The sequence below is a fragment of the Aethina tumida genome, chromosome 1 (genome assembly GCF_024364675.1).
Source record: "Aethina tumida isolate Nest 87 chromosome 1, icAetTumi1.1, whole genome shotgun sequence".
NCBI classification, from domain to species: Eukaryota; Metazoa; Arthropoda; class Insecta; order Coleoptera; family Nitidulidae; genus Aethina; species Aethina tumida.
This window is the reverse complement of record NC_065435.1, coordinates 78,078,288-78,100,863: the sequence shown is the minus strand read 5'-3', so window position 1 is coordinate 78,100,863 and position 22,576 is coordinate 78,078,288. Positions and strand designations below refer to the sequence as shown.

The following is a 22,576-nucleotide window of genomic DNA, read 5'->3' as shown; positions in this document are numbered from 1 at the left end:
ACGTATATTAATAAAATTATAGCTTTAAATGATAATGATTATAGCAACTTATTCTTATTATTGAATCGTTTGCAATCAGTCATGGACAGAGTGTATGTGATGGAACCGGAGATACGATGAAAGGAACAGTGATGCATTGCATAAGATCACCACCCGAAAATTAAGTAACAATTTCATTCGAGATGTGCTAGATAGATGATTTAAATGTCCAATAAAATTCTACTTAACAATAATACGATATATGAATATTATACGACATTTTCAGAGCAACCTGGGCAGCCCACTCTGAAGTTCAAAAACATCAAATTAACGAATTAACCATTCTTTTAAATCTGTTGATAACAATACCTTAGAGTCGAAAAAGATTATAAAGTAGTTTAACTAATCTATAAACAAAAATTTTCCAAATATCCTAATCCTAAACAAAAATTTTCCAAAATCACTAATAATATTTTTGTATGAATATATTTCATTGTGATGCTGAAATATAAAATACAATAAGTTTAAATTGCTTGTTGATTTCAACGAAATTTTCGAGATGTTAGAAAATTTATAATACGAAGTTCAGAGAAAAAAGATACAGCCATCTAAAAATAGCGATTTTTGAAAAATCGATCGGGTTTGGATGGCCTTATACTAGCAGATATTAACAGAATACGCCCCCACAAAAATATATTTATCCATATACTGTGGAAGCTTTAGATTTGAGAGCACTTTGAAAACAGCTAAAATTTTGCTAATACAGTAGTTTAGTTGGAAGCTTCCAATTAAGTCGGAAATGATTTTTTTTTTGTCTTGAAAATAGGGGGTTCACAGATAAGAATGTCGCTTGAACGGAATCTCTAAATTATATAGAAGCTGAGATACAAATTTTTGAAAATGACTTTTTTCATATTTCAAAAAATTCTCCAGTGGTCGGATTTGATCGAATCTTCAGTATCATCTTTATTTCTGATCTACTTTCAAAAAAAACTGGCGTCTAAATCGGTTACCTACCCGCGCACACTTTCGTCGAAAAGAAATGGATCGCCCATATACAGTATTGGCAGAAAGTAGAGCAACTTTTTTAAAATTCAAAACAATTTTGTCTTGGTTATTATGTTTAAAAAATGTATATTGAAAATTAACTCCCTTTTATAAATTTAACAATTACATAGTTAAACAAAAAAATAAAGTGTTTGATTTTACTGATTATTTGTTTTGGGTTGGCAAAAATTGTAGCAAATTATGCTATCTAAAGTTTTATTACTACAAATAATTAGTATTTTAATTAATTCTACACTAAAATATTGTAAAATTCCCATTATTAAGAATAACTTCCAAACACATTTTTTAAATGGATGGTCAATAATACTTGGATCCATATTCTGCCAGGACTCTTGCAGAACCATTAATAAATCTTGCTGATTATGATACTCGTTGTGATTTTTTTGTTTTTTACTATCTCTCATAAGTTTTCAATGAACTTTAGATCGGGAAATTGAGATGGCCAGTTCATAACATTAATTTTTTTCCGTAAAAGCTGCTGCTATTAATATTTTGAAGTGTGCTTCGGGTCATTATCTTGTTGAAAATAAAGTTTTAGTGGCAGATTTTTATATACTTTTCATGAACAGGTCCTCTTACATATAAAATCCCATCAGTACTAACCAGATTAAACTTGATTTCATCACTTCAGATCGCTCGTTTCCAATCATTTAAAGTCCAATGTAAAAGGGACCTGGTAAACTCAACTCTGTGCTCGTCTGTTCTTCTCTCTAGTGCTTTTTTAGTCTGGCATTTTCGTATGAAGACCCTCTTGTAATAATCTATCTCTTATAGTTCTTGAACAAACATTAATTCCAAGTTGTGTCTCAAGTAGACCTTTTATTTTGCTGGAACTCAGGAAAGGATCTTTTTTGGAGTAGCATAAAAATTGTTTATATGCTGAAACCTATTAGTGTTTCATGGTAGTCCAGTTTTATTTTTTCCTTCCACATCACCAAATCTTGAAAATTGTTGTAAAACACGAGCTTTATTGATTTTTCTCTCATCGGATTGTAGTACACGAGGTACTATATTAACTTTGCTTATTTTGTATACTATGAAACCAAAAATTACTGTTAATTTTGTAGAGATTAGTGACATTTAGTAAAAAGTTGCTCTACTTTTTGCCAGATGAATATTTAGTTTTTTGATTTGTAGCTAACAGAATTATTTTTAATACAGGAAATATTCCCCGATATGTTTGTATACAGTGTGTTCATAATTGGTATAAATTATATTAGATTTGCATATACAGGACGGTAGCAATTTATAATATATTTTTAAAGTTGCTCTACTTTCTGCTAGTACTGTATATACATGAGGTATCGGAATTATTTGTTGTCAAAAAAAACTCTGTGACTGAACATCATAAATTGCATAAAATTTGAACTTGTAATTCATAATAGGAAATATTATAGTGACAAAGACACAAATTTGCAATTATCTAGGTTAATAGGCAAAATGACATGATCAGCATACCCAACTGCTCTAAAAATATGAAAAAGGAAATATATTTTTGCTGTAAACTAGTGTGATATTGGGATTATTTCGTCTTCAGATTATAATCACTCACTTAACATAGTAATATAGTTTGTCTTAAATAATCTCTGTTATACAATAGCTAGAATTAATATCTAGATATATGAAAGTATTAATTATGCGACAGGGTAAGGAAAAAAGTCGTTAGCAGTCTAATAATTCGTGTATTGCCGAAAATTACACTCGCATGACTGAAACAAGATTGAATCTAACTGTGTGGCTAAAATAAGCGATAGGAATGCGGACTAGTTTAATTCTAGTGCTCTTTTAAGAATGTTTACGCATGAGCGTTCTTTTTTGCGATGTATTGCATGCTCACAAAATAGTGCAGTTAATCTTTATTTTTAATCTGTTAATTAAACTCGATGTTGTTCAGAGATACCATGGCCGTGGCAATGTTGAAAAGCAACCTTCCAACCTATAACAAAAATAATATTAACTTATGAAATCATGAAAATATTTGTATTTTAATATGCTGAGGCAATATAAATTCCAAATAAACAGCGTTCGTCTTAAAGTCAATAAATGCCATTGGGTAGTTGAAGAAGTTTGATATTCTCAGGCGTAAATCTTATTGAAGCAAAAAGGATTCAAGTGCGATGTGCGTTTATTGAAAATTATGTATATATATAACTTATCCGAAATTTTTTGCACTTCTAAACAATGAGCCGATTTCTTAAAAAAATCTAATAAAATTTCAATGAGATAAAAAATGTTAATATGTTAATCTTACTCTACAGAAGCTGTTTAAAGTTTTCTTCATTGACTTGCAAGCAAACTTGAGCCCGTCTTATCTAATTTCGTCGCACTAGTTTCAAGATTCCTCCTTGCTGCTGTTCTCGGAGACGCAGATTATAGACAGCCGTTATGATCCGTTCCGCAATTCACCGATATTTTGTACTTCCGTACAGTATACTTCAGTTGAAACAACAAAAAACCCAGATAAAATTGTTACAAACTAACATTTTTTATCTGGTTTTCTGTTGGTTGCTGTTGTTTATTAGAATTTTTTTAAGAAATCGACTTATTTTCAAGTGCTTATCTGATTAAGAAATTTCGGATAAATTATGATATCCCGTATATCTTACAGATATGAAGAGGTTGTAGTCTAATGGAAAAATTTCGAAGTATTTTATCCTTAAATCATTTCTTAATGTGATTGTTAAAAACATCAGTTGACATTTACGACCCTTGGGACTATAAAATTCCCATGGGGACTTACAAACTGCATCGGTGACGTTATCCAGCTACAATTAATAAACAAATTAGATTTTACATAGTTTTAATGAAAATAAAAGTCGTAACTATTTTTTTGAATAACTCTCCAGTGTAAGCATAAGTAAGCGAGATTAAAAATGATAATAACATAGATGCTGAAAACACAGGCCAGTGGTTAAGTCCCTTAAACTGTAAAAACTTTAAACTCAATAGTAATTAATAAAATATATACATACATATACAATGGCAATCATTAAATTAGACATTATAATTATACCGAAAACAAGATGTATTCCTAAGGTTATAGAAAACAATGCAGCAACTCTACGAGCAATCCTAAAACAAAAACATATATTTTTGTTCGTTTTTTTTATGAAATATAACATTTTAATTTTCAGCATGTGATCTATAGCAAAGTTTAATCTAGTATAAACATCTCGTTGGTAATTTTCATCATCCAATAAACAAAATTTCATTTCATATTCCTCTTTTTTGCCAATATTTTCAATAAAATCACACAACAATAGTGTTTGAATGTAAATCCTTGTAGTAAAATATAATGCAACCAAACCAATATTAACAATGGGATAAATCATTATAAAAATTACAAGCAAAGAAAAAACGTTGAACGCGGTCTTCCAAACCAAAGGGATGTTGTAGTACTGCATTTTATAAATGCTGTAGACCAGCGTAGTGTTATAATTAATACCAGAGTATGGTATAAGTCCAAGGATTATGCAAATATGTAGTGTAAATTTTACAGCGCAGATGTAGTAATGAAAATATATCATTTTGTTTATAGATCCTTTGTATGACGGACCTATTCCTTTCACCGACCAAAATAAACCGTCCATATCTTTTTTGATTGCCTTCATTTGATTGTTGTAAATTAGCAATGGTACGAGTGATACTATGCCCTTAAAATAGTTCATTTTTAATGATTTGATGAAAATATTTTATAACTTACCATAGTAAAAGTAGTTGTGTATGGTGAAAATCTAATAAAGCGACTAAGACTAAAATTGTTACGATAGTCATGGATATTACAAGACAAGAAAAGTAAAGAACATACTAAATTGAAATTGAAAAAAGGTCTGAAAAATTCATGGTTTTGTATTATATCAAAACATTTGTGTATGAAACGTGCTGGATCATCTACAAATATATAAGATGTATCTTATAGAGGAATCATAGATTAAGCATTTACCTTTCGATGGTTCTTTGTATACAATCATGTTTCTACTGATGAGTTTTAACAATACTAGTTATAGGTAGTTTAACATTAGATTGTTATGGAACTTAATTACTAATGAATCGAAACCTAATTAGAGATTACAAAAGGAACAATTCTGGTTAATCAGAGCTTTTCATTAAATATTCTTAGGATTACAGGAGAGTTCAATTCATCCATATTTTAGTCGAAAGATTGACAGGCTTATATTTAATATTAAGTGTAACATTAATTCGAATTGTGACGTGGCTAATTGGAGAAATCAATCGGATTCTAATTATAATCGGGGTCGCCAACATAACGCCATTATTAACAACTACTCATTAGTATAAAATTACGATAATTCATGTCCATGATAACTACTTTGTGTGAACGCCTCTGAGATGTTCGGAGTAATTGGAAGAATAAATAATAATAATAATGTCATGCCACTAAAAAGGATGTTAAAAATAAAGTAATATGGGAATCAATTGAAAATTAAAATAATAATAATGTACCTCTATCCAAATATCTCTTTGATACATTCGCTATAAAGGATGTTGTAAACCGTGTAAATTTTATGACCAACAAAATGAGGGTGTCATTTATCACACATATCCGTTGTGGCGGTTTAATGTATGAATTTATTACGTTCTTTGTGGCGAAATCTATTTCGAGACAACCCCCATAAAACTGTCTATAAGGTAAGCTCGGATTATCCAATGGCAATAAATAAAAATTACTGCCTTTATGCGCGACAAGCATCAGCGTCAAGAAATGTTTGACACTTTTCGCATAGGAGAAAAGTTTTAAGTCAAATAACAATTTATAATATAAATATAAATTAAATTACTGTGAGTTATCAAAGTTCTAGACATCATAACCTAAGTTTCTATAGAGTATGTATTTATTACATGAAATTTCCTCTAAGATAATTAAACATTAAATCTCTGAAGTTGTTATTAAAGCACGACATGTATTTGATAAATATGATTTAGAAAATTATCAACTACTAAACAAACAAAGATAACCCGAAACTCGAAACAAATTAAAGCTCGTGTTCAACCACAATAAGTTTGACATTCGAATTATCCGTTATTGTTTTCTAAATATACACAAAATTGGGACAATAAGAAATAAGGCAAGTTACTCGAAACATGCAAAAACCTTTTTTGTATATTTAGGTATTGAAAGCACTTTTAACTTGAATGTTCTTAAAACAATTCCTTAGATTTTTTACAGTGGATTGTTAGATCTCCACCGCTAAACGTTCATCTCGCTGTATTTATAAAACTGACAGCTCTTAAAATATTGTGTGGGTTTGTTTTTTAAGCGTCCAGAAAGCCAATTTAAGTAGCTTAACGTTGTTTTGTTTAATTAAGTTTGTTTTGTGTTGAAATTATGGAATGACAGCAGTTTTTGGTATGTTATTTTAATGTTTAATTATCTCAAATTGGAAAATAATTGACAAAGTTTATTAATTTAATTATAAAATTATTAATTTTATATATTTAGAGATTTAATACAAATTAATGTAAATTAAAAGGTTGGGTGAAAATGGAGATTTTAAATTTGTAATCAATTTTTAACACAATGTAAATCAATTAGTAGCCCGCTAATATTTAATTAATTTATTGAATTGGTGAATAATTAACGAACAATTTCAGTGAATTAGAAACCAACAATTAATATCAATTACGAGTGACAACGCTAATTTAAAAACACATTTCCCTCCATACTTTGAAATCCGATTATATTTTGAAGCTATTTCAAAGATGAAAATAGAAACGTAATACCTGAAGTCACGTTTCTTCCCAAAGTTAAATAGCAGAAATAGAAAAATTCGACTAATTTATTAGAAGTCGAATAACAAACCGATATTCGTCCAAATTTGAAACGCATCGTAATTAAATTTTCACGAATTCATAAAATTTTCTCTATTTATTACAGGTCTAACCGTGATGAGACCTGAAACGTCACTATGAACGAAACAGGAATCGTCGATTTGGAAACGGACGGCACGAATTTGACAGCGCTGAATGCGAGTGTCGCGAATTCCTCTACCGATTATATACCGTACGATGAGCGACCGGAAACTTATATCGTTCCGGTCCTGTTCTTCATCATCTTTGTGGTCGGGGTTATTGGAAACGGTACACTGGTGGTCATTTTCTTGAGGCACAGGACGATGCGAAATGTTCCGAACACGTAAGGATAATTGATTCGATATTTCCAATTCCGAATATACATTTACATGAGTTATGGAATTAAAACTTTTAATTGGACTGTCTCTTCTAAATGCGGGGTGTTTAAAATATTAAATTTATGAAATTTTATAGTTTGGTTTCCACGAATGGCAGTTTAAAATATTCTTAAAAGTTGGGTTTCCATGTGTGTTAATGTTTTATTTATTTAGGTTCACTCTCAAATATTCAATATATGTATTGTGTACCAAATAAAATAAAAATAATCGTGAATATGAAAATATATTATCAGTTTCAGTATATGAAATTTTACTTAACTTAATTATCTAAATCAGTTAATTTATTCTTTAATATTTTTTAATTTAAATATTGACTATAATATTTTGACATAACGACCATTCAATAAATATAATATAAATTAATTCACTTGTAACAAAATATAAAATGAATAAAATAAAAATAAATATGAATAATAACACTGGTTCATAATATAATATATCAAATGACATTTTCAATCTTTCTGCGGCATTAATTCGATAAACATAATTTATTTCTTCCCCTCGCAAAAAATGTTTGCATATCAGAAAACCATTAGCACAGTTAAAAATATTTTCCGTGCAGGAAAATATTAGAGAAAATTACCTAATTTCGCTCTAGTTTTACGGTTTGATACTAATATTTATTTTAAATTATAGGGACTATTAGTTAAGTTTTATTTTAGATTTATAATACGTGTAATAAAAATGGATATTAATTGTTTATTATGATTGTAAAATCCACGAATGTATGCAATATACACTATCGCTCATATGTAGAGCAACAAATTAAAAAACATAATTATTTTATTAAAAGAACAATTATTTTTAATTTAAATTAATTCTATAATTAATAGGTGCCTAAACATTTCTTCTTCTCCCAATTTGTATACGGATATCTTTATTTACATAGTTTTTATACAACATTTTATTTCGAGTAGGGTTCATAAATAAAGCAACCATCCGACATCGTTCCTTAAAGCTAAAATGCCTAGAAGTATCCATTTATCAATATAAATTAAACAAAAAATTGTAGAAAAGATCCAGAATGGTGAAAAGCAGAGTAAAATTGCAGTAGATTTAAATTTAAACAAATCGATAATTTCGAAGACGATTTCCAATTTTAACAGAAGGAATATACAAGAAGAAGTTCTGAAAAGTGGTAGAAAACGAAAGACTAACAGAGCTTTGGACAGGAAAACAAAAACCCTTGTTGTTCGCGACACTTTTATCAGCGTATCCTGCATAAATAAAAAATAAACGAACTCTGTGTGTTGGTGCATACCATAAGACGAAGACTAAAAGGAGCTGGTTTCTATGGTAGAAAACTAGCAAAGAAGTTATTCATTTCTACAAACTACAGAGCAGCGAATTTACTTTTACAAGACAGATGGACAGATGGGCAATGGAAAACAATTTTGTTTTCCGATGAAAGTCGGCACCAATTATTCAAATCTGATGGCATTTCATAGGTGGAAGGACCAATTAATAAAAGGTATAATCCCAAGTACACTAGACCTACCGTGAAGCATGGTGAAGGAGGCATTATGGTTTGGAGATGTTTTTCTGGGTTTGGCATGGGCTCACTAGTTAGACGAGATAATGAATCGTTTTGCTTATCGTGACATTCAGTGACATATATTTCTATTTGCCGAAGGTAATATGAGTTTAAGGTAAATCTTCCAGCAGGACAACGATCCGAACACACACGTCTAAGTTAGTTAAAGAATGGTTCGCTTCTCAGGGAGTACGTGTCATGCTGAGAAGAAATTGATCGGAAAATCTATGCAAAAAGACTGTCAAATATGAAGTTCAAAATCACTCAAAAGAAATTTCGAACGATTATATTAAAAAGCTACTAAAATCATCGAAGAAAAGGAAGAAGAAGTTATTAAAAATAATGGGTATGCTACTAGATACTAAATAAAAGAAGGCTAAATGTACGTAAGATTGTTTTATTTTAAATTTGCTTTACTTTTGATCTTTGAATATTTTTCAAATATTAATAAATACTTCACTAAACCCATTAATAAATAATTATATTGTTGTATTGTTTATATCATAACTAATAATAATATGGATATTTTAACGTACACTTTTATCAAGACAAATGAAAATTTCTAAAATTGCTCTAAATATGAGCGATAGTGTATGCGACACTGTGACAATTTGGCATTTGGTTCATGGAATTGAATAAGCCAGAGAGTCGCAACGCACCAATGCCCTACCTACTATACGCAAAAAGATTAACAAAAACCTCGCGTCTCCGTAAAATGATATAATAGCACGGAGATAATAAAACAAATCGATAGCATCGAACGGGAGATTTAAATCGCTTTCGGAAATTAATCCGTCAATCAACAAAAGCAATTTCGAACAAAGATTATCTAAATTCTGTTCCAGATATATATTGTCTTTGGCTCTGGCTGACTTGTTGGTGATAATAACCAGCGTGCCGTTTACCTCGACAATTTACACCGTGGAGTCGTGGCCTTGGGGTGTCACCATTTGTAAGATCTCCGAAACTGCGAAGGACATTTCTATCGGTGTTTCCGTCTTTACATTGACCGCTTTGTCTGCCGACAGATTCTTTGCCATTGTCGATCCGCTCAAGAAGTTTCACACTAGTAGTAAGTTCTTTTTCTGTTTGAATTATGCAATTTAGAATAATTTTAACAAAAACTAAAGAAGGAAGTAAAATGAAGGAAATTCATTTAATAACTTAAAAGATATTTAAACTGTCACAGATTGTATGATGAACTGCTCGAAAGGCATGATTAAACTTCAAAGTACAAATAGCATAAGGCCACTTTTAATTAGTTCTTGCGTTAATTCCACTGCAATCTAAACAAAAGCGACATTTACAACCTAGTAATTAGAATTTCAACGCCGCCAGAAACAATTTTTAAACAGAATTCACGGCAATTACCTCGAATGTAAATATTGTCGAGTCGAAGCTAGACAATTACGTTCGTATCCTTAAGTGGATTGCGTTTGAATGCCCGATAAACTTTATTAGTTGCCCAGGGTCGGATTAGTCTCTTCATTTCACCTGTGTTGTTGCAGGTGGAGGAAAAAAGGCTACGAGGATAACACTTTGCGTGGCCATTTCCATCTGGTTATTGTCAATTATTTGCGCCGTTCCTGCGGCGGTCGCCTCTTACTTAAGACGGTTCCAAGACGGAGATCGTTACTTCGACGTCTGCTATCCGTATCCGGAGACATGGTTGAATCATAGGTACGCACAGGTGATGGTACTGGCCAAATTCTTCTTCCTGTATCTCATTCCGTTGGTTGTGATTGCGATGTTCTACATCTGCATGGCGGCGTATCTTTTCATGAGCACGAAGAATCTACCCGGCGAAATGCAGGGTGGGATGCAGCGTCAGGTAATTCAGTTTATTTAACTATTTATGTATTATTTTTTAATGTAGATATTATAAAATGTGTGAAAATATTTATAAATTCATTGAAATAATTATTGTACATTTATAGATTGAATGAATAAAATTATCTGTTGCAAACGTTAACAATTAATTATTATTATTCTCAATTATAAAATACTCCTTTAGTCCAAATTGAAATTATTTTCATTGGAACTCACGTTATTTTATTATTATACAATTACAGATATTTTAATGTATGAATCAATATGAAAATTGATTTAAATTAAATTTTAAATTTTTTTAAATGCACTTATGAAATAAATTGATAAATAAACAAGAATTTTTATTATTCAATTCGTAATAATCCTTGTGTATTGCCATATTTTTATATACATATTTATATTATATATTTGTAAATTAGGTCAGAGCAAGGAAGAAAGTAGCGATAACAGTCCTGGTGTTCGTCCTGATGTTTGCTGTGTGTTTCTTGCCCACGAACATCTTCATGCTCTTCTTCTACTTTCAACCGAACTTCTTGGAAACGTACAATGACTTCTGGCATTACCTTCGCATCGTTGGCTTCTGTTTGGGTTACTTAAACTCCTGCGCCAATCCCGTGGCTTTGTACTTCGTCAGCGGCGCTTTCCGAAAACATTTCAACAGGTGAGTGAGTACCAGAATAATTAAACTAAACGCCGTGTTCGATTATGTTCTCCAAACGTTTACGGGTTGAAACACGGCCATTAAATATTGGTATATTAATTTAAGGCCGCGCCTAATGACGCAGTTTATCAATTTGACCGTGTTTGCCGAAGGTAATGGCGGCAGTTTGTGTCAATTAATTTTAAAACTTTCACATTAGGTCCTAAGGGCCCACTAATCACTTTGAAAGGACGTGGACAATTTTAATAACAGCGCATTTAAAAGTAACCTGCAAGTAACACCGCGATGTGCGAAAACCGTAATTGTGAGAGAAAAACGGCGTCTAGAAATCCACCCTCAGGATATTTATGTGGAAATTTTCAGATAAAGCCAGCATTTAAAACGATTGATCTCTCTGAAATGTCCGATTTTCCACATTTATGAACGCTTTTCGCTCCGAATATCAACTCTGAACCATTTCACATTGATTAACACGTCAATGATGAAGGATTCAGCACACGTTCTAACGGTTTTGGCAGTTACAAAGTCGCATCTTTGAAAATCCTTAAAAATACGATTTAACTTTTGGCGAATTTACTACCTTTCAAATTGTAAAAATGGTGAATGCGCAAGTTTTATACCTTTCAAAATAGAAAAATTCTTAAAATTATGATCATTTAATATTAATTAAATGTGTTGTGTTTAACCGATGCCTGTTATTCGATTTTATATACCAATAGGACATTAAAAAAATGTCACACTTGTGGTATTGCCTAAAATATGAAGTAAAGCCGTTATTAACATAGATTTACCAATGACTAGTTTAGTGCATCGTGTCATTATTGTATGTAAATGGAAATTGTTAGGCAACTGTGATTGCGCGGATTATTGTAGCGAGAGTGTGTTCGAGGAAGATCGATCGGTATTCGATCATGAATTTAGTGGTTTTGTTTCAATGGAGTTGGAGTTGGTTTTAAATCCTGACTATCTGCAAGTCTTTGTGGACTTTAGCTTTTGGTGCAACGTTGGATCGGTTATTGGTTTTGAGAGACCCTTCTACCATTCCTGATTGTTTACGTTGGGAATTTAAAATTCTAATTTCCTGTTTATCTGTATTCTGATTTTTCTTCGTGTTGCTTGGTAGTTTTTGTGTTTAAATTGGTTAGTTTTGGTATGCGTGATTTTTTCATTCGTTTTTAGAGAAACTCGCTATTAAGCCAATCCAATTGTTTTTGTTCACAATTGATTGAGATATGTGTGTTCTTACTTTTGATTTGAACACCCTCGAATGCGGTATAGAAACTATTCGATAACGACTTAGGGAAGATAATTTGTAACCCCGTGTTCCACCTCGAGGTCTGACTTTAACCGTGGAAAATCTCAGTGCCCGGCTAAATTTTACTAGAGAGCACGTCAATTGGGCAGAAGTTGAGCTGACGTTGGTATTAATGGCCTGGCTAGCTCGCAGTCGTGACCTTAGCACAATAGAACATATCTGGGATATTCTTGGGAAACGACTGATTAACTTAGAGGATGTGGAGCGTCTTCTACTCGAAATTTGGGAGAATTTAATACCAAAATGAAATTCGAACTCAGATTTTTTTTAGAAAAACAATGTTAATTAAGATTTTTTATAACAATTATAAATAAAAACCTATTTTTAAATAAATATACAAAGAATGTATGTTGTATGTATGTATGTTTGTTTTCCGTTTTCAGAAAATATTAATAATAATCAATTATTGTTGTTGTGGTGCGCATATTATTTCTTATAAAATATTTATTTTCAAAAATTTTTATGGATGTGAACACATTTTATTCGGTTCATTCTTAATTTATCCGTTGTTTAGCACTGTAAAATGCTTTCTTCTGAAGATATTGCCACTATAATTGCAATTTTGAAACATGACAATCTGAGTCAATAATAAGTAGCCCAAATGTAAGTGTGGTAAGCTTAGAATCATTATCAGCAAACTGTTATGCCAATATATTCCTAATCAATCAAATCAAACAAAATTACACATTAATTATATCCAAGCTTCATGCAGACTTCGGAGTTACTGTAATTCTGTCTACCATCGAAACAAGGTGCATGAAGCTGATTTTAGAGCCAGAACACCCTTTCGATACCCTCTATTAAACAGGGAGTATTGGGTTGCTAGCAGAACATAGGTCAACGATCACCGCTTACAGACAAGGTACTATCGCGTTCATAAGTGGTCTGCCACTTCATTGGCGTCAGGCCGTAAACGGTCACATTCTGTATTACCGAGCACTGCCGTCTCGGCTGTACACGGTAATACAGAATGTGACCGTTTACGGCCTGATGTCATTGAAGTGGCAGACCACTTATGAACGCGATAGTACATATTATATCACTCGGAGACCCGTATTTGAACAAAGCGTGAATGTAGTGACAAATATCAACGGTGACTTTTAACAGTGTGGGGTGGAATTTCTTTAGAGACCCGCACGGAGCTGCTTATATTAAACCGAGAAATTATGAATGCTCAACCATATCACACTTGGTTCAACTAAATATTATTCCATTTTCTCAAGAATTTGGACCAGATTTCGTTTTTATTGACAAAAATGCCCAAGTACTGATTGGAAAAAAGTAGCGGATAATATTCTGCTTTTTTATTTTAATTAATTTTTCAAAGAAGGGAAAGTGATTTTAGTTTTATTACTGGTTTGAAAGGATATTATATTGTTTATTAAAACTTATTTTGATAATATCTACAAATATAGTACATTTTTTGCAATATAGTGCCATTGGTATTCAAATGTTTGAAATAATTCGAATTATCCACTTATTTAAACACTCATTGGGTAGTCATGTCAATTCGATCACTTGGAACTCGATTACCTTGGATTTCGTTAGAATACAAAAAACATACTAATTGTTTTCTTACTTGGGTCATTCATCTAGTTAAAAGTATATTTATATTTTTCAAATTATGATTATACTTAAAATACCGTCTGGAGTCGAATAAAATTTCGAATCAATTTCTAGATCTAAATATAACAGCGGAGTACAACTTGAAATTTTATCATTTGTAACTGTAACTGTTTTAATTCGATCGAAATAAATTGAGCACAGTTAGGCGCGCAAATAAATTGCCTTTTTAACGAAATAAAACTCGATTATCTCAAACATATTTGCCCTTTACTCAGGATGCTAATTTAGGTACAATTATAATTTTGGAAAATTTAAATATACCACTAACTAGGTGATAGGAACAATTGAGAGAAAAATGTATGTTTTTCGTATTAATCGCACCTAATTTACCTTAAAACTTGTTCTAATTTCTAAAAATAAAATAGAAGGAACCTTGTCTACCCCTGATGGTACTCGTTGAATTAAAGAATGATTAATAAATGAAAGTTTTATTTATAAACTAATCTAAAATTAGTAATAGCTAAATTTGAAACTGGAGAAATGTGTTACTTAGAAAATTTTTTAGTTGTAATTATTTAAAAGAAAATTATGTTTTGAAAAATTTATAAATAAGTGAAAACTTCTTTAGCTGCGTTGTGCACTTTTTGGTAGGGGAAAATCTTATGGGTTCGCGTCATCGTCCTTCTTTTGTCTGAAGTTGTTGATCTGGCTGGTTACCCCGGTTACTAGACCAACAAATTATGTGTCTGCCGGAGTTTCAAGAGGTACCCGAAAACTAGACCTTAAGAATAAAATCTCGGAACTAGGGGGTGAGTTACAGAGAATGAATGATGATACTTATTTAACTCTAAGCAAAAGCAAAACATACTAGTTTTTTATACCGTCGACAATAATGTGTAAACTGAAAATTAGAAGATGCCTTTCCTAACAAATAATAATAGATTTAATGTATTTTTTGAAGTGAAAACTTCTTTATCCGAGTTCGCATCACCGACATGACTGAGGCACGCGTAGTGTGCTGTGCGTCTTAGACCCTTTTTACATGGGTGAAGTCTCGTGCATTCGCGTCACCGACATGCTTATAGCAGTATATCTGTAGCTATATAGCTTGTATATCTTATAAGTGAAATTGAATGAATTTATTTAACTTAAATATATCCAGTGATTGAAAACTCAAAGTCTAAGTATTGTTGAAATTAATGATGACAATGATGCAAACAAATAAAATAATGTTAAAAATCAAGTACATTGAAATTTAAGTAATTACAAATACTATCCATAAAAAATATGATTGAATATTAATTGTTATTTCAATTGAATTGTATTTATCTTTTGTCATGATCTTGTACAGCCCACAATATATTTGAATAATAGAAAACCATATAAATATGCATATAATTGTTGTTCGGAGTGTCAATAGATATGAAAACCACATTGATGTTGATAATTTCAATGTTGATTTAATTCAAACATTATGAAATTTCAAATTTTAATACTAATAATACTAAAAGTTCTAAGTTTTCACTTCTATCGGCAGTCTCTATAACTGTTAATTTTAAATATTTTTATTTATATATTATATTACTAAACCTAGATAAATTCATATGTGAAATCAAATTAAATGTATATAATTTTTTCTTTTCAATTTTTTAAGAAACTTGTCTTGTAAAAAAAAACACTTATCTTGATTAAATGTAATATAACGGGTTTTGAATACTGGTTACAAAAGGGAACAAAATATGAATAAAAATTATTAATTATTCATGTAATATTACAACGAACGCATTCGCCATAATTGAGAATTAAAATAATGTCAAAAAACTGCGCCTTCGCCTAAATTAAAGACACTTCTACAAATTGCTCACTTAATTATATTTTGTATAGGTATATTCGTTTCCTTTGCTCAGTTTATAATTAATTCAATAAATTCTCATTTATATTCAAATCTATTGTTTGCGGAGTGTGACGTTTCGCCGTTTGTCTTAATACAATTTCTACAAGCAGTCCTATTTTCAATCTGAAAACTCGCCAAATAGCTTTAGGCTCTATACATTTCCGCATCGAAGAACTTTAAACAAACAACTAATCCCCATTCTTATTGGGTATTTGCGCGATTTTACGGACCGCGTTCTCACTCCAGGGCGATGAAAACGATATTTCCTAACTAAAATTCAGCTCTGCGCTCTGCGAAACATCCAAAATAGAAATTTTATTAACCTGTACATTGTCTGGTGATTTTGCAAATTAAATGTTCGACGTGAATTCTTCATCTCATAATTCGAGACAAATTACATTAATCTACGACCCGTCAAAAATTGTTGTCGCAACGACCCTATAATTAAATTCTCAAAGTTAAATCATTGTCATTCTTAACAGTCGTTTTTGATAAACCTTTAACGCCGGAATATGTACAATAAAATCGGTGCCAATACCTTTTTTCGTGTCATGAAATAAATTCTAAGTGGGGTGGAAAGGATATATATGTGTATATATATATATATATATATATATATATATATAAAAGCTGAGTTGCAGTTAAACACATAACAATAAATGTCGACTAGTTTTTTCTTTTCGGAATTCCCTTCCGCAGTTTTATTAGATTTTGGTTAGCCACTGTGCCTAAAGCAATGATATTGATTATATAAATCTGCGGATGAGTTTTTTTTACGATCAAAGTGTAATTGTGCGTGATAAAAATACAAAATTCGATTTGATAAATTGCGGGCATTTCATACACACTCACATCTGGAAAATATAATGAATGCGAAATCAAAGAAACGTGTCAGACACATTTATTACTCGATTATATTGCGAATCACTATCCTGAGGTATAAAAATGACTTTAAAATATTAGGAAAAAAGGACTGTTGATTAATAACACTAGAATAACTTGTGCAAATGTCACAGATTTATTTTTGTCTACTTTGAAGAGCAAAATTAATGACATTAAAAGAATCCTTTTAAAGTTGATTTAAATTTTAAATTAAATTATTGTGGAACTCTTGTGCATCCATCACATTTTGTTGTGTGCATCCACCATTATTTCAATTCCTGTCTTATTATATAAAGAAATAGTTGATTGATGTGACAAACATTTTATGCACAGCACATGCGACATTTTAACAAGGTCAATTGATTTAGCCACTGAGTGAATGGCTTTGTCTTTCGGTTCGGCACAGATTCAATTTTTGTGGCACTAACGACTTATCATTGTTGCCATAGATTTACGTTCGTCAGTTGTGCGTGTTTGTCTTCATATTCTGTCAGCATTTCACACAACTGTAATATGCCCGTGACACTGCTAATGGAAACGGGTTGCAGGTAATAATATTTTTTTGTTTTTGTTTTTTTTTTTGTTTTTGTTTGACTTATCGATTTTCGTGCCAGTAGGATACAGAAAACTGAACGTTTTCACGTGAACTTCCGAATGTCCGGCAAAAATAACGCAAGCGAGAACATATCGACGGCCACACCATAAATTTCCTCCGATCTGACACATTTTAAATTAATAATTCACAACCGAAACAACATTTATCAGTTTCGAAATTAATTCAAAATTAGTAAACCGGATATTTATATTTGCAGACATTCTAACGTAGTAGTTTTTTATGAAACATCAGTCTTCATCCACCCTGAATCAATTTAGTTGTTGTTTTGTCCCCGTTTGAACCCGAAAAAAAATTACTCTAATGAAATCTGTAGACTGTAAAAAACAATTAGCGCTCGATTTAAGGTGTGTGATTTGTGTTGTTTGATGTTTATAATTAAGGAGTCGTTAAAAAAGTCGATTTGGTTAAAATAAAAGTCTAGACGATGGAATATATCCTATTTGGATATCACGTACTGTTGAATAAAGTCGAATTTTATTACGTAGATTTTTCGTTCGTTGCGGAATTTAAATCCGATTCGGCACGTTTAAACTAACCGAAAATACCGTTGTTTATGTTTCGGGCTATAAAATCTGGGTATCGGATAAATCAGTAGAACTCGTTTTATTTGAGAATACCGGATTTGATGGCAACAAAGGAAATAGTGATGTACTTGAATTTGCATGTTTTCGAATAGATCTAAGATTTAAAATCAAACTATAAATTAACAAAATATTTATTATTTCATTTAAAAGCTCGTATTCCTACAAATGAATATAGAAAATAAATCGTATCGTTTGCAATAAATAAAATTGATTTACTTATAACACAGTAAATAATTGCTCTTTCCAAATAAATTCAAACATTCGTTTTTCACGTAACACAACAGACAATAATTGAATTGTTGCTATTGACAAAGATTCATTCACTTCTATTTCTCATATTTATTTTTGCCATAAACCCAACGGACAAAACAAATCGTCGTACCGTATTTTGTTAGGTGATTTCGAACTGAAGTGGAGATGTTCAGATAAAAGGAAAACGCAGTTCTCATTCAATTGGCTTCATCGGTAAAGAACGTACTTATTTACCCTTCAATTCAACTGATAGAAATCAATTTAAAAAAAATGTATGTGTGGGTTTATTTTTATGTTTATACACGAGAAATTTGTTCGAGGAGTGAATGAACCGTTGTAAAGTTTATTAAAGTTTTAGCGCCAGAAGTCTGGAGCGAAAGATTATATATAAAGTCATAAAGGACGAGACAAGTTCACTTTTTCTTTTAATTTGTCGAGATATTTAAGGACAATTTGTTCTGGTTCTCTACAATTAATCCTTGTTTTATCTCCGTTGAAGCTTGCACAAGTATTTCGGCAGTAATTAAACCATCAGTCAATCTGAACGTTGTCCGGATTTTTTCGTTACGCACAATTAATTGAAAAGTTTCATTAGCCGACGAACAAACCGGATGGGTAATTAAAAAAAGGTACAGTTACTGAACAAAAAGCTCGTGCCAGTTAATTTTCTTCTATGAGTAAATTATTGAAAGTCATATAAAGTTTATGGCTTCATTTACGATCGTTTCAGGAACTTTTTCGCTTCCGAAATACTCATTATTACTTTTACGAGGGATGAAACTGCATGTTTTAAACATCACTTTCTGTTATGAGATAATTATAATCATTTTGATATTAGGTAATAATAGGGTTTATGAGGTGGAACTTTTACAACGGAAAATCGAATAAATCATTTCCAACCAATTGGAATATTTGATTTTAAAGAGCAAATTATATGAATAATGCAAAAGCTGTTAACATGCAAAATATATTAAATAGAGATTTTTATTATTCGGGGGCGTATATGAATAATTTATTTCTAACAAAACAAATGACTTTTTACTTTATTTTCATTAACGCTTAACTATTATTCCGTCGTTGTAAAAATGTCACATTGCTTTCCACCATTTGTATTAAAATTGAACACTAGTTGAAAACAAATGCACTTTTATTTATTTAACTACTTTGCTATATTATTGATATATAAATACATGTATTTAAAAAAAAAGCTTTGGAAACGTTCCGAACTTGTAAATTGCCGGCCGATTTATAAAACTAAAATATTTCAACAAAGAATGTGAAACTTTAATTAGAAAGTTATAAAAAGCGAGGGTGAAGAATGTGATTGTTACGCTAATGAATCTGGACAGATAAAATTGGCGGAATGTGTTTTAGATTGAATCAATTTATCGGATTGCGATGTCTAATCAATAAGGCATTAGAAGAAACATTGTTCTGCTGGTGTAATTTATTGATTTCATAAATATTTTATTAATGACTGTATAAAATGACAGTAATTAAATTAAAATACGATATTATATTATTTGATGTATGTTTGTATAGAATGATATCATTGTCATATTACATATATCTATGTCATAATTTATTATTGGATATATTAAAATAGTAATTTGTTCAATATTACTTCATTAATTATAGTTATTGAATCAAAATAAATTATATACTGTTACTCAAAAACCAATAATTCAATTCAACTGGATTAAAATCTGAACCTTTACTAAATTCTTATGGTGATAATTAAAGGTTGGAATTGCCATAAAATTACAATTTATCAATTTAGCTCTGACATTTACAAGATTAAGCTCGTACCTTTACTGAAAATTTCAGTTTTTTATAGCAATTAAAATTATTAATTATTTTATTTATGTAAAATTAATTGACTTATGTAACTTTTATTCATTTGAAGGATGAAACGTTCTAATATACTGATATAGTGTAAATTAAATTTTATGTCAATACCTTTTCATTTTTCCATATTCAATTAATTATTACGGTGTTAATGTTATTTTTGTATGCGACTTCAATAATATAGAGTAACAAAAGATAAAAACTATTTGAATTTGTGGTTACTGATAAGCTCTATAAATAATTCATTAATGGTATTTTGATCTGTTTTCCATCGAACAAAATACAAATTCATGTTAAAATGTACATATAAATTTTGTTGCAGGTATCTTCTGTGCATAAAACCGAAAAGATCGCGTTGCAACACATGCCAAGGACAACACACGACTCAAATGTCTTTAGTTTCGACAAAGAGAAACCAATCGATTTGCAGTCGAAGGGGCAGAAACGTATCGATCAACCGACGGCCGATGGATCCGCTGGTCACGCAGGAGACATCGGTCGCGTTATTGCTGAACAACGGAGACGAGCACATGTGCAGCAAAATATAAAACAATATTATGTTTCAGCAAGGGTGAGAAATGAGAATTTATCTGTGTTCCGTTGATGGTTACAAAATAGAGTCGCGCTGAAAATTTGTATTGTACAAATTGGATTTTATTTTGCGGGAGTGAAATGTTTTAATGTTATTATGCAGCATCTGTTACTCGAGCACATTCAAGTTCCGAAGTTAAAGTGCTGTACTTTATTCCAAGTGGCGCGATTATACGAAATTGGTCGAATTATGGCGAATGCGCGACCCAAAAGTTCCATTTTATTAATTTTATTTTGACCAAAAATTATGATAAACGGGGCAATTTATCATTGAAAAGCGCACAATTTAACTTTAACACAAAACGAAGTTTTAATAATTTCTACATTTAGTTCCAAACATAAACATTAAAATCTCATTATCATTTTTTTCCCATCAAAAATTATGTTCATGTTATTTTTGACGCGTAATAAGAGAACTGTGGCCAAAACGCACGTAAAAGTGTCAGTTATTATTATGGGGAGATGTTATTAAATATGTAGGGTGTATGTGCATTAACATGCGGGACGGGGAATTTTGGTCGGTTGCACCCGGCTAGACTTCGTCTTTGTGTCTTGGGAAATTAACCTGGAAATATCCTTCCTTGAGGATCGATGTTGCGGATGTCGCAATGATCGAAATTAATGTGAAACTGCAGCAAGAATGCGGCTTGTGACAATGACAAGATGAAAATAATTTTATGAAATTTCATTTTAAGGTTTCAAATTAAATTACGATTCAATTTTGTGGTTCTGAATTTTTGATGAGGTCAATTTAATATTCCGTTGTCAATTGTTGCTGTTGATTCCGAAATTTAATTTAAAATTATAATTAAACAAAACAATTTTATTTTCAATTTTAATTATTATAAATTTACATTTTAAATAAAAATAACCTTTTTTTTAATTACAATTAAAATCTACAGAATAAAATTTCATTAAATTCTATAGTACAGATTTTTAAGATTTAATATTTAATTTAATTTTTTTTTGTCAATTGTTGCTGTTAATGATACGGAAATTTAATTTGAAAACATATTTAAATATATAATTTAATACTTAGTTTTTGTAATTACAAATGTTATTATAAATTTACATTTTACAATTAAAATTTGTAGAATAAATTGTATAAATATGATATTTTTTTCTGGAATTGTTTTTTATCATTTATCATTACAAAAATTTATTGGAAATTACAAATTTAATTGGAATTTTAAATTGTTTACATCAATATGTTAATTTAACCAATAATTTATGGTAATTATTTATAAACTGCATTTATAACATTTATATACACTGTGATCCAATTAAAATAGAAACTCCCATGCAACATTTTTATTTATTATTCAATTTTAATAAATAGTAGCTATGCTTACTTGCTTTCTATATGAATGTGTAATTTTTTACCTTCAAAAATTGTTTAGGTCATTTGTCTATATAAAACGTGAAATAAAATGTGAAAAATATATTAAATGCAGTGTATTTAGTATATGTAGTGTATTAATTATCACAATCAGTTTTTTTTTGTTAACATATCTTATATATCTTATATAACATGAACAAAATTTAGTTAAAAATGGTAATTCTATCCGAGACGAAATGATGCGTTTTAAAAATATCTTAAATTAAATCTGAAAATTTGAGAACTGCACAAAAATTAATAAATTTATAAACAAACAAATGTTTTAATTATAATAATGTGCATTATTATGATAACTTTAAAATAATTAATTATTGCTCAAAATAATTTACACTGCGCTACAAGATAAAT

The 22,576-nt window shown here is 30.5% G+C and overlaps 2 protein-coding genes across 2 annotated transcripts in view; one reads left to right on the top strand and one right to left on the bottom strand.

Moving 5' to 3' along the window:
• LOC109608839 (neuropeptide CCHamide-1 receptor) overlaps window positions 1-21,598 on the top strand; it is a 36,470-nt gene extending 14,872 nt beyond the window's left edge. Inside the window, exons 2-6 of the mRNA XM_020025395.2 lie at window positions 6,944-7,201; window positions 9,636-9,862; window positions 10,299-10,621; window positions 11,040-11,281; window positions 20,561-21,598. Coding sequence (XP_019880954.2) covers window positions 6,975-7,201; window positions 9,636-9,862; window positions 10,299-10,621; window positions 11,040-11,281; window positions 20,561-20,786 — 1,245 coding nt within the window. The 5' untranslated portion in view covers window positions 6,944-6,974 and the 3' untranslated portion in view covers window positions 20,787-21,598. The remainder of the gene's footprint in view (window positions 1-6,943; window positions 7,202-9,635; window positions 9,863-10,298; window positions 10,622-11,039; window positions 11,282-20,560) is intronic.
• Window positions 2,714-4,905, bottom strand: LOC109608992 (uncharacterized). The gene is made up of 6 exons (XM_049970255.1): window positions 4,751-4,905; window positions 4,168-4,700; window positions 4,020-4,119; window positions 3,871-3,972; window positions 3,654-3,812; window positions 2,714-2,983 (listed from the first exon to the last, which is right to left on the bottom strand). The coding sequence occupies exons 1-6, from the start codon at window positions 4,751-4,753 to the stop codon at window positions 2,918-2,920; spliced, it is 963 nt and encodes a 320-aa protein (XP_049826212.1). The 5' UTR covers window positions 4,754-4,905; the 3' UTR covers window positions 2,714-2,917.
• Window positions 21,599-22,576: the final 978 nt, after the last annotated feature.

Coding starts and splice junctions, on each gene's coding strand:
- LOC109608992 (XM_049970255.1), bottom strand. Junction 4,120..4,167: donor CACATGCTGAAAATTAAAAT/GTTATATTTCAT, acceptor TTTTTGTTTTAG/GATTGCTCGTAGAGTTGCTG. Junction 3,813..3,870: donor GAGAGTTATTCAAAAAAATA/GTTACGACTTTT, acceptor TATTAATTGTAG/CTGGATAACGTCACCGATGC.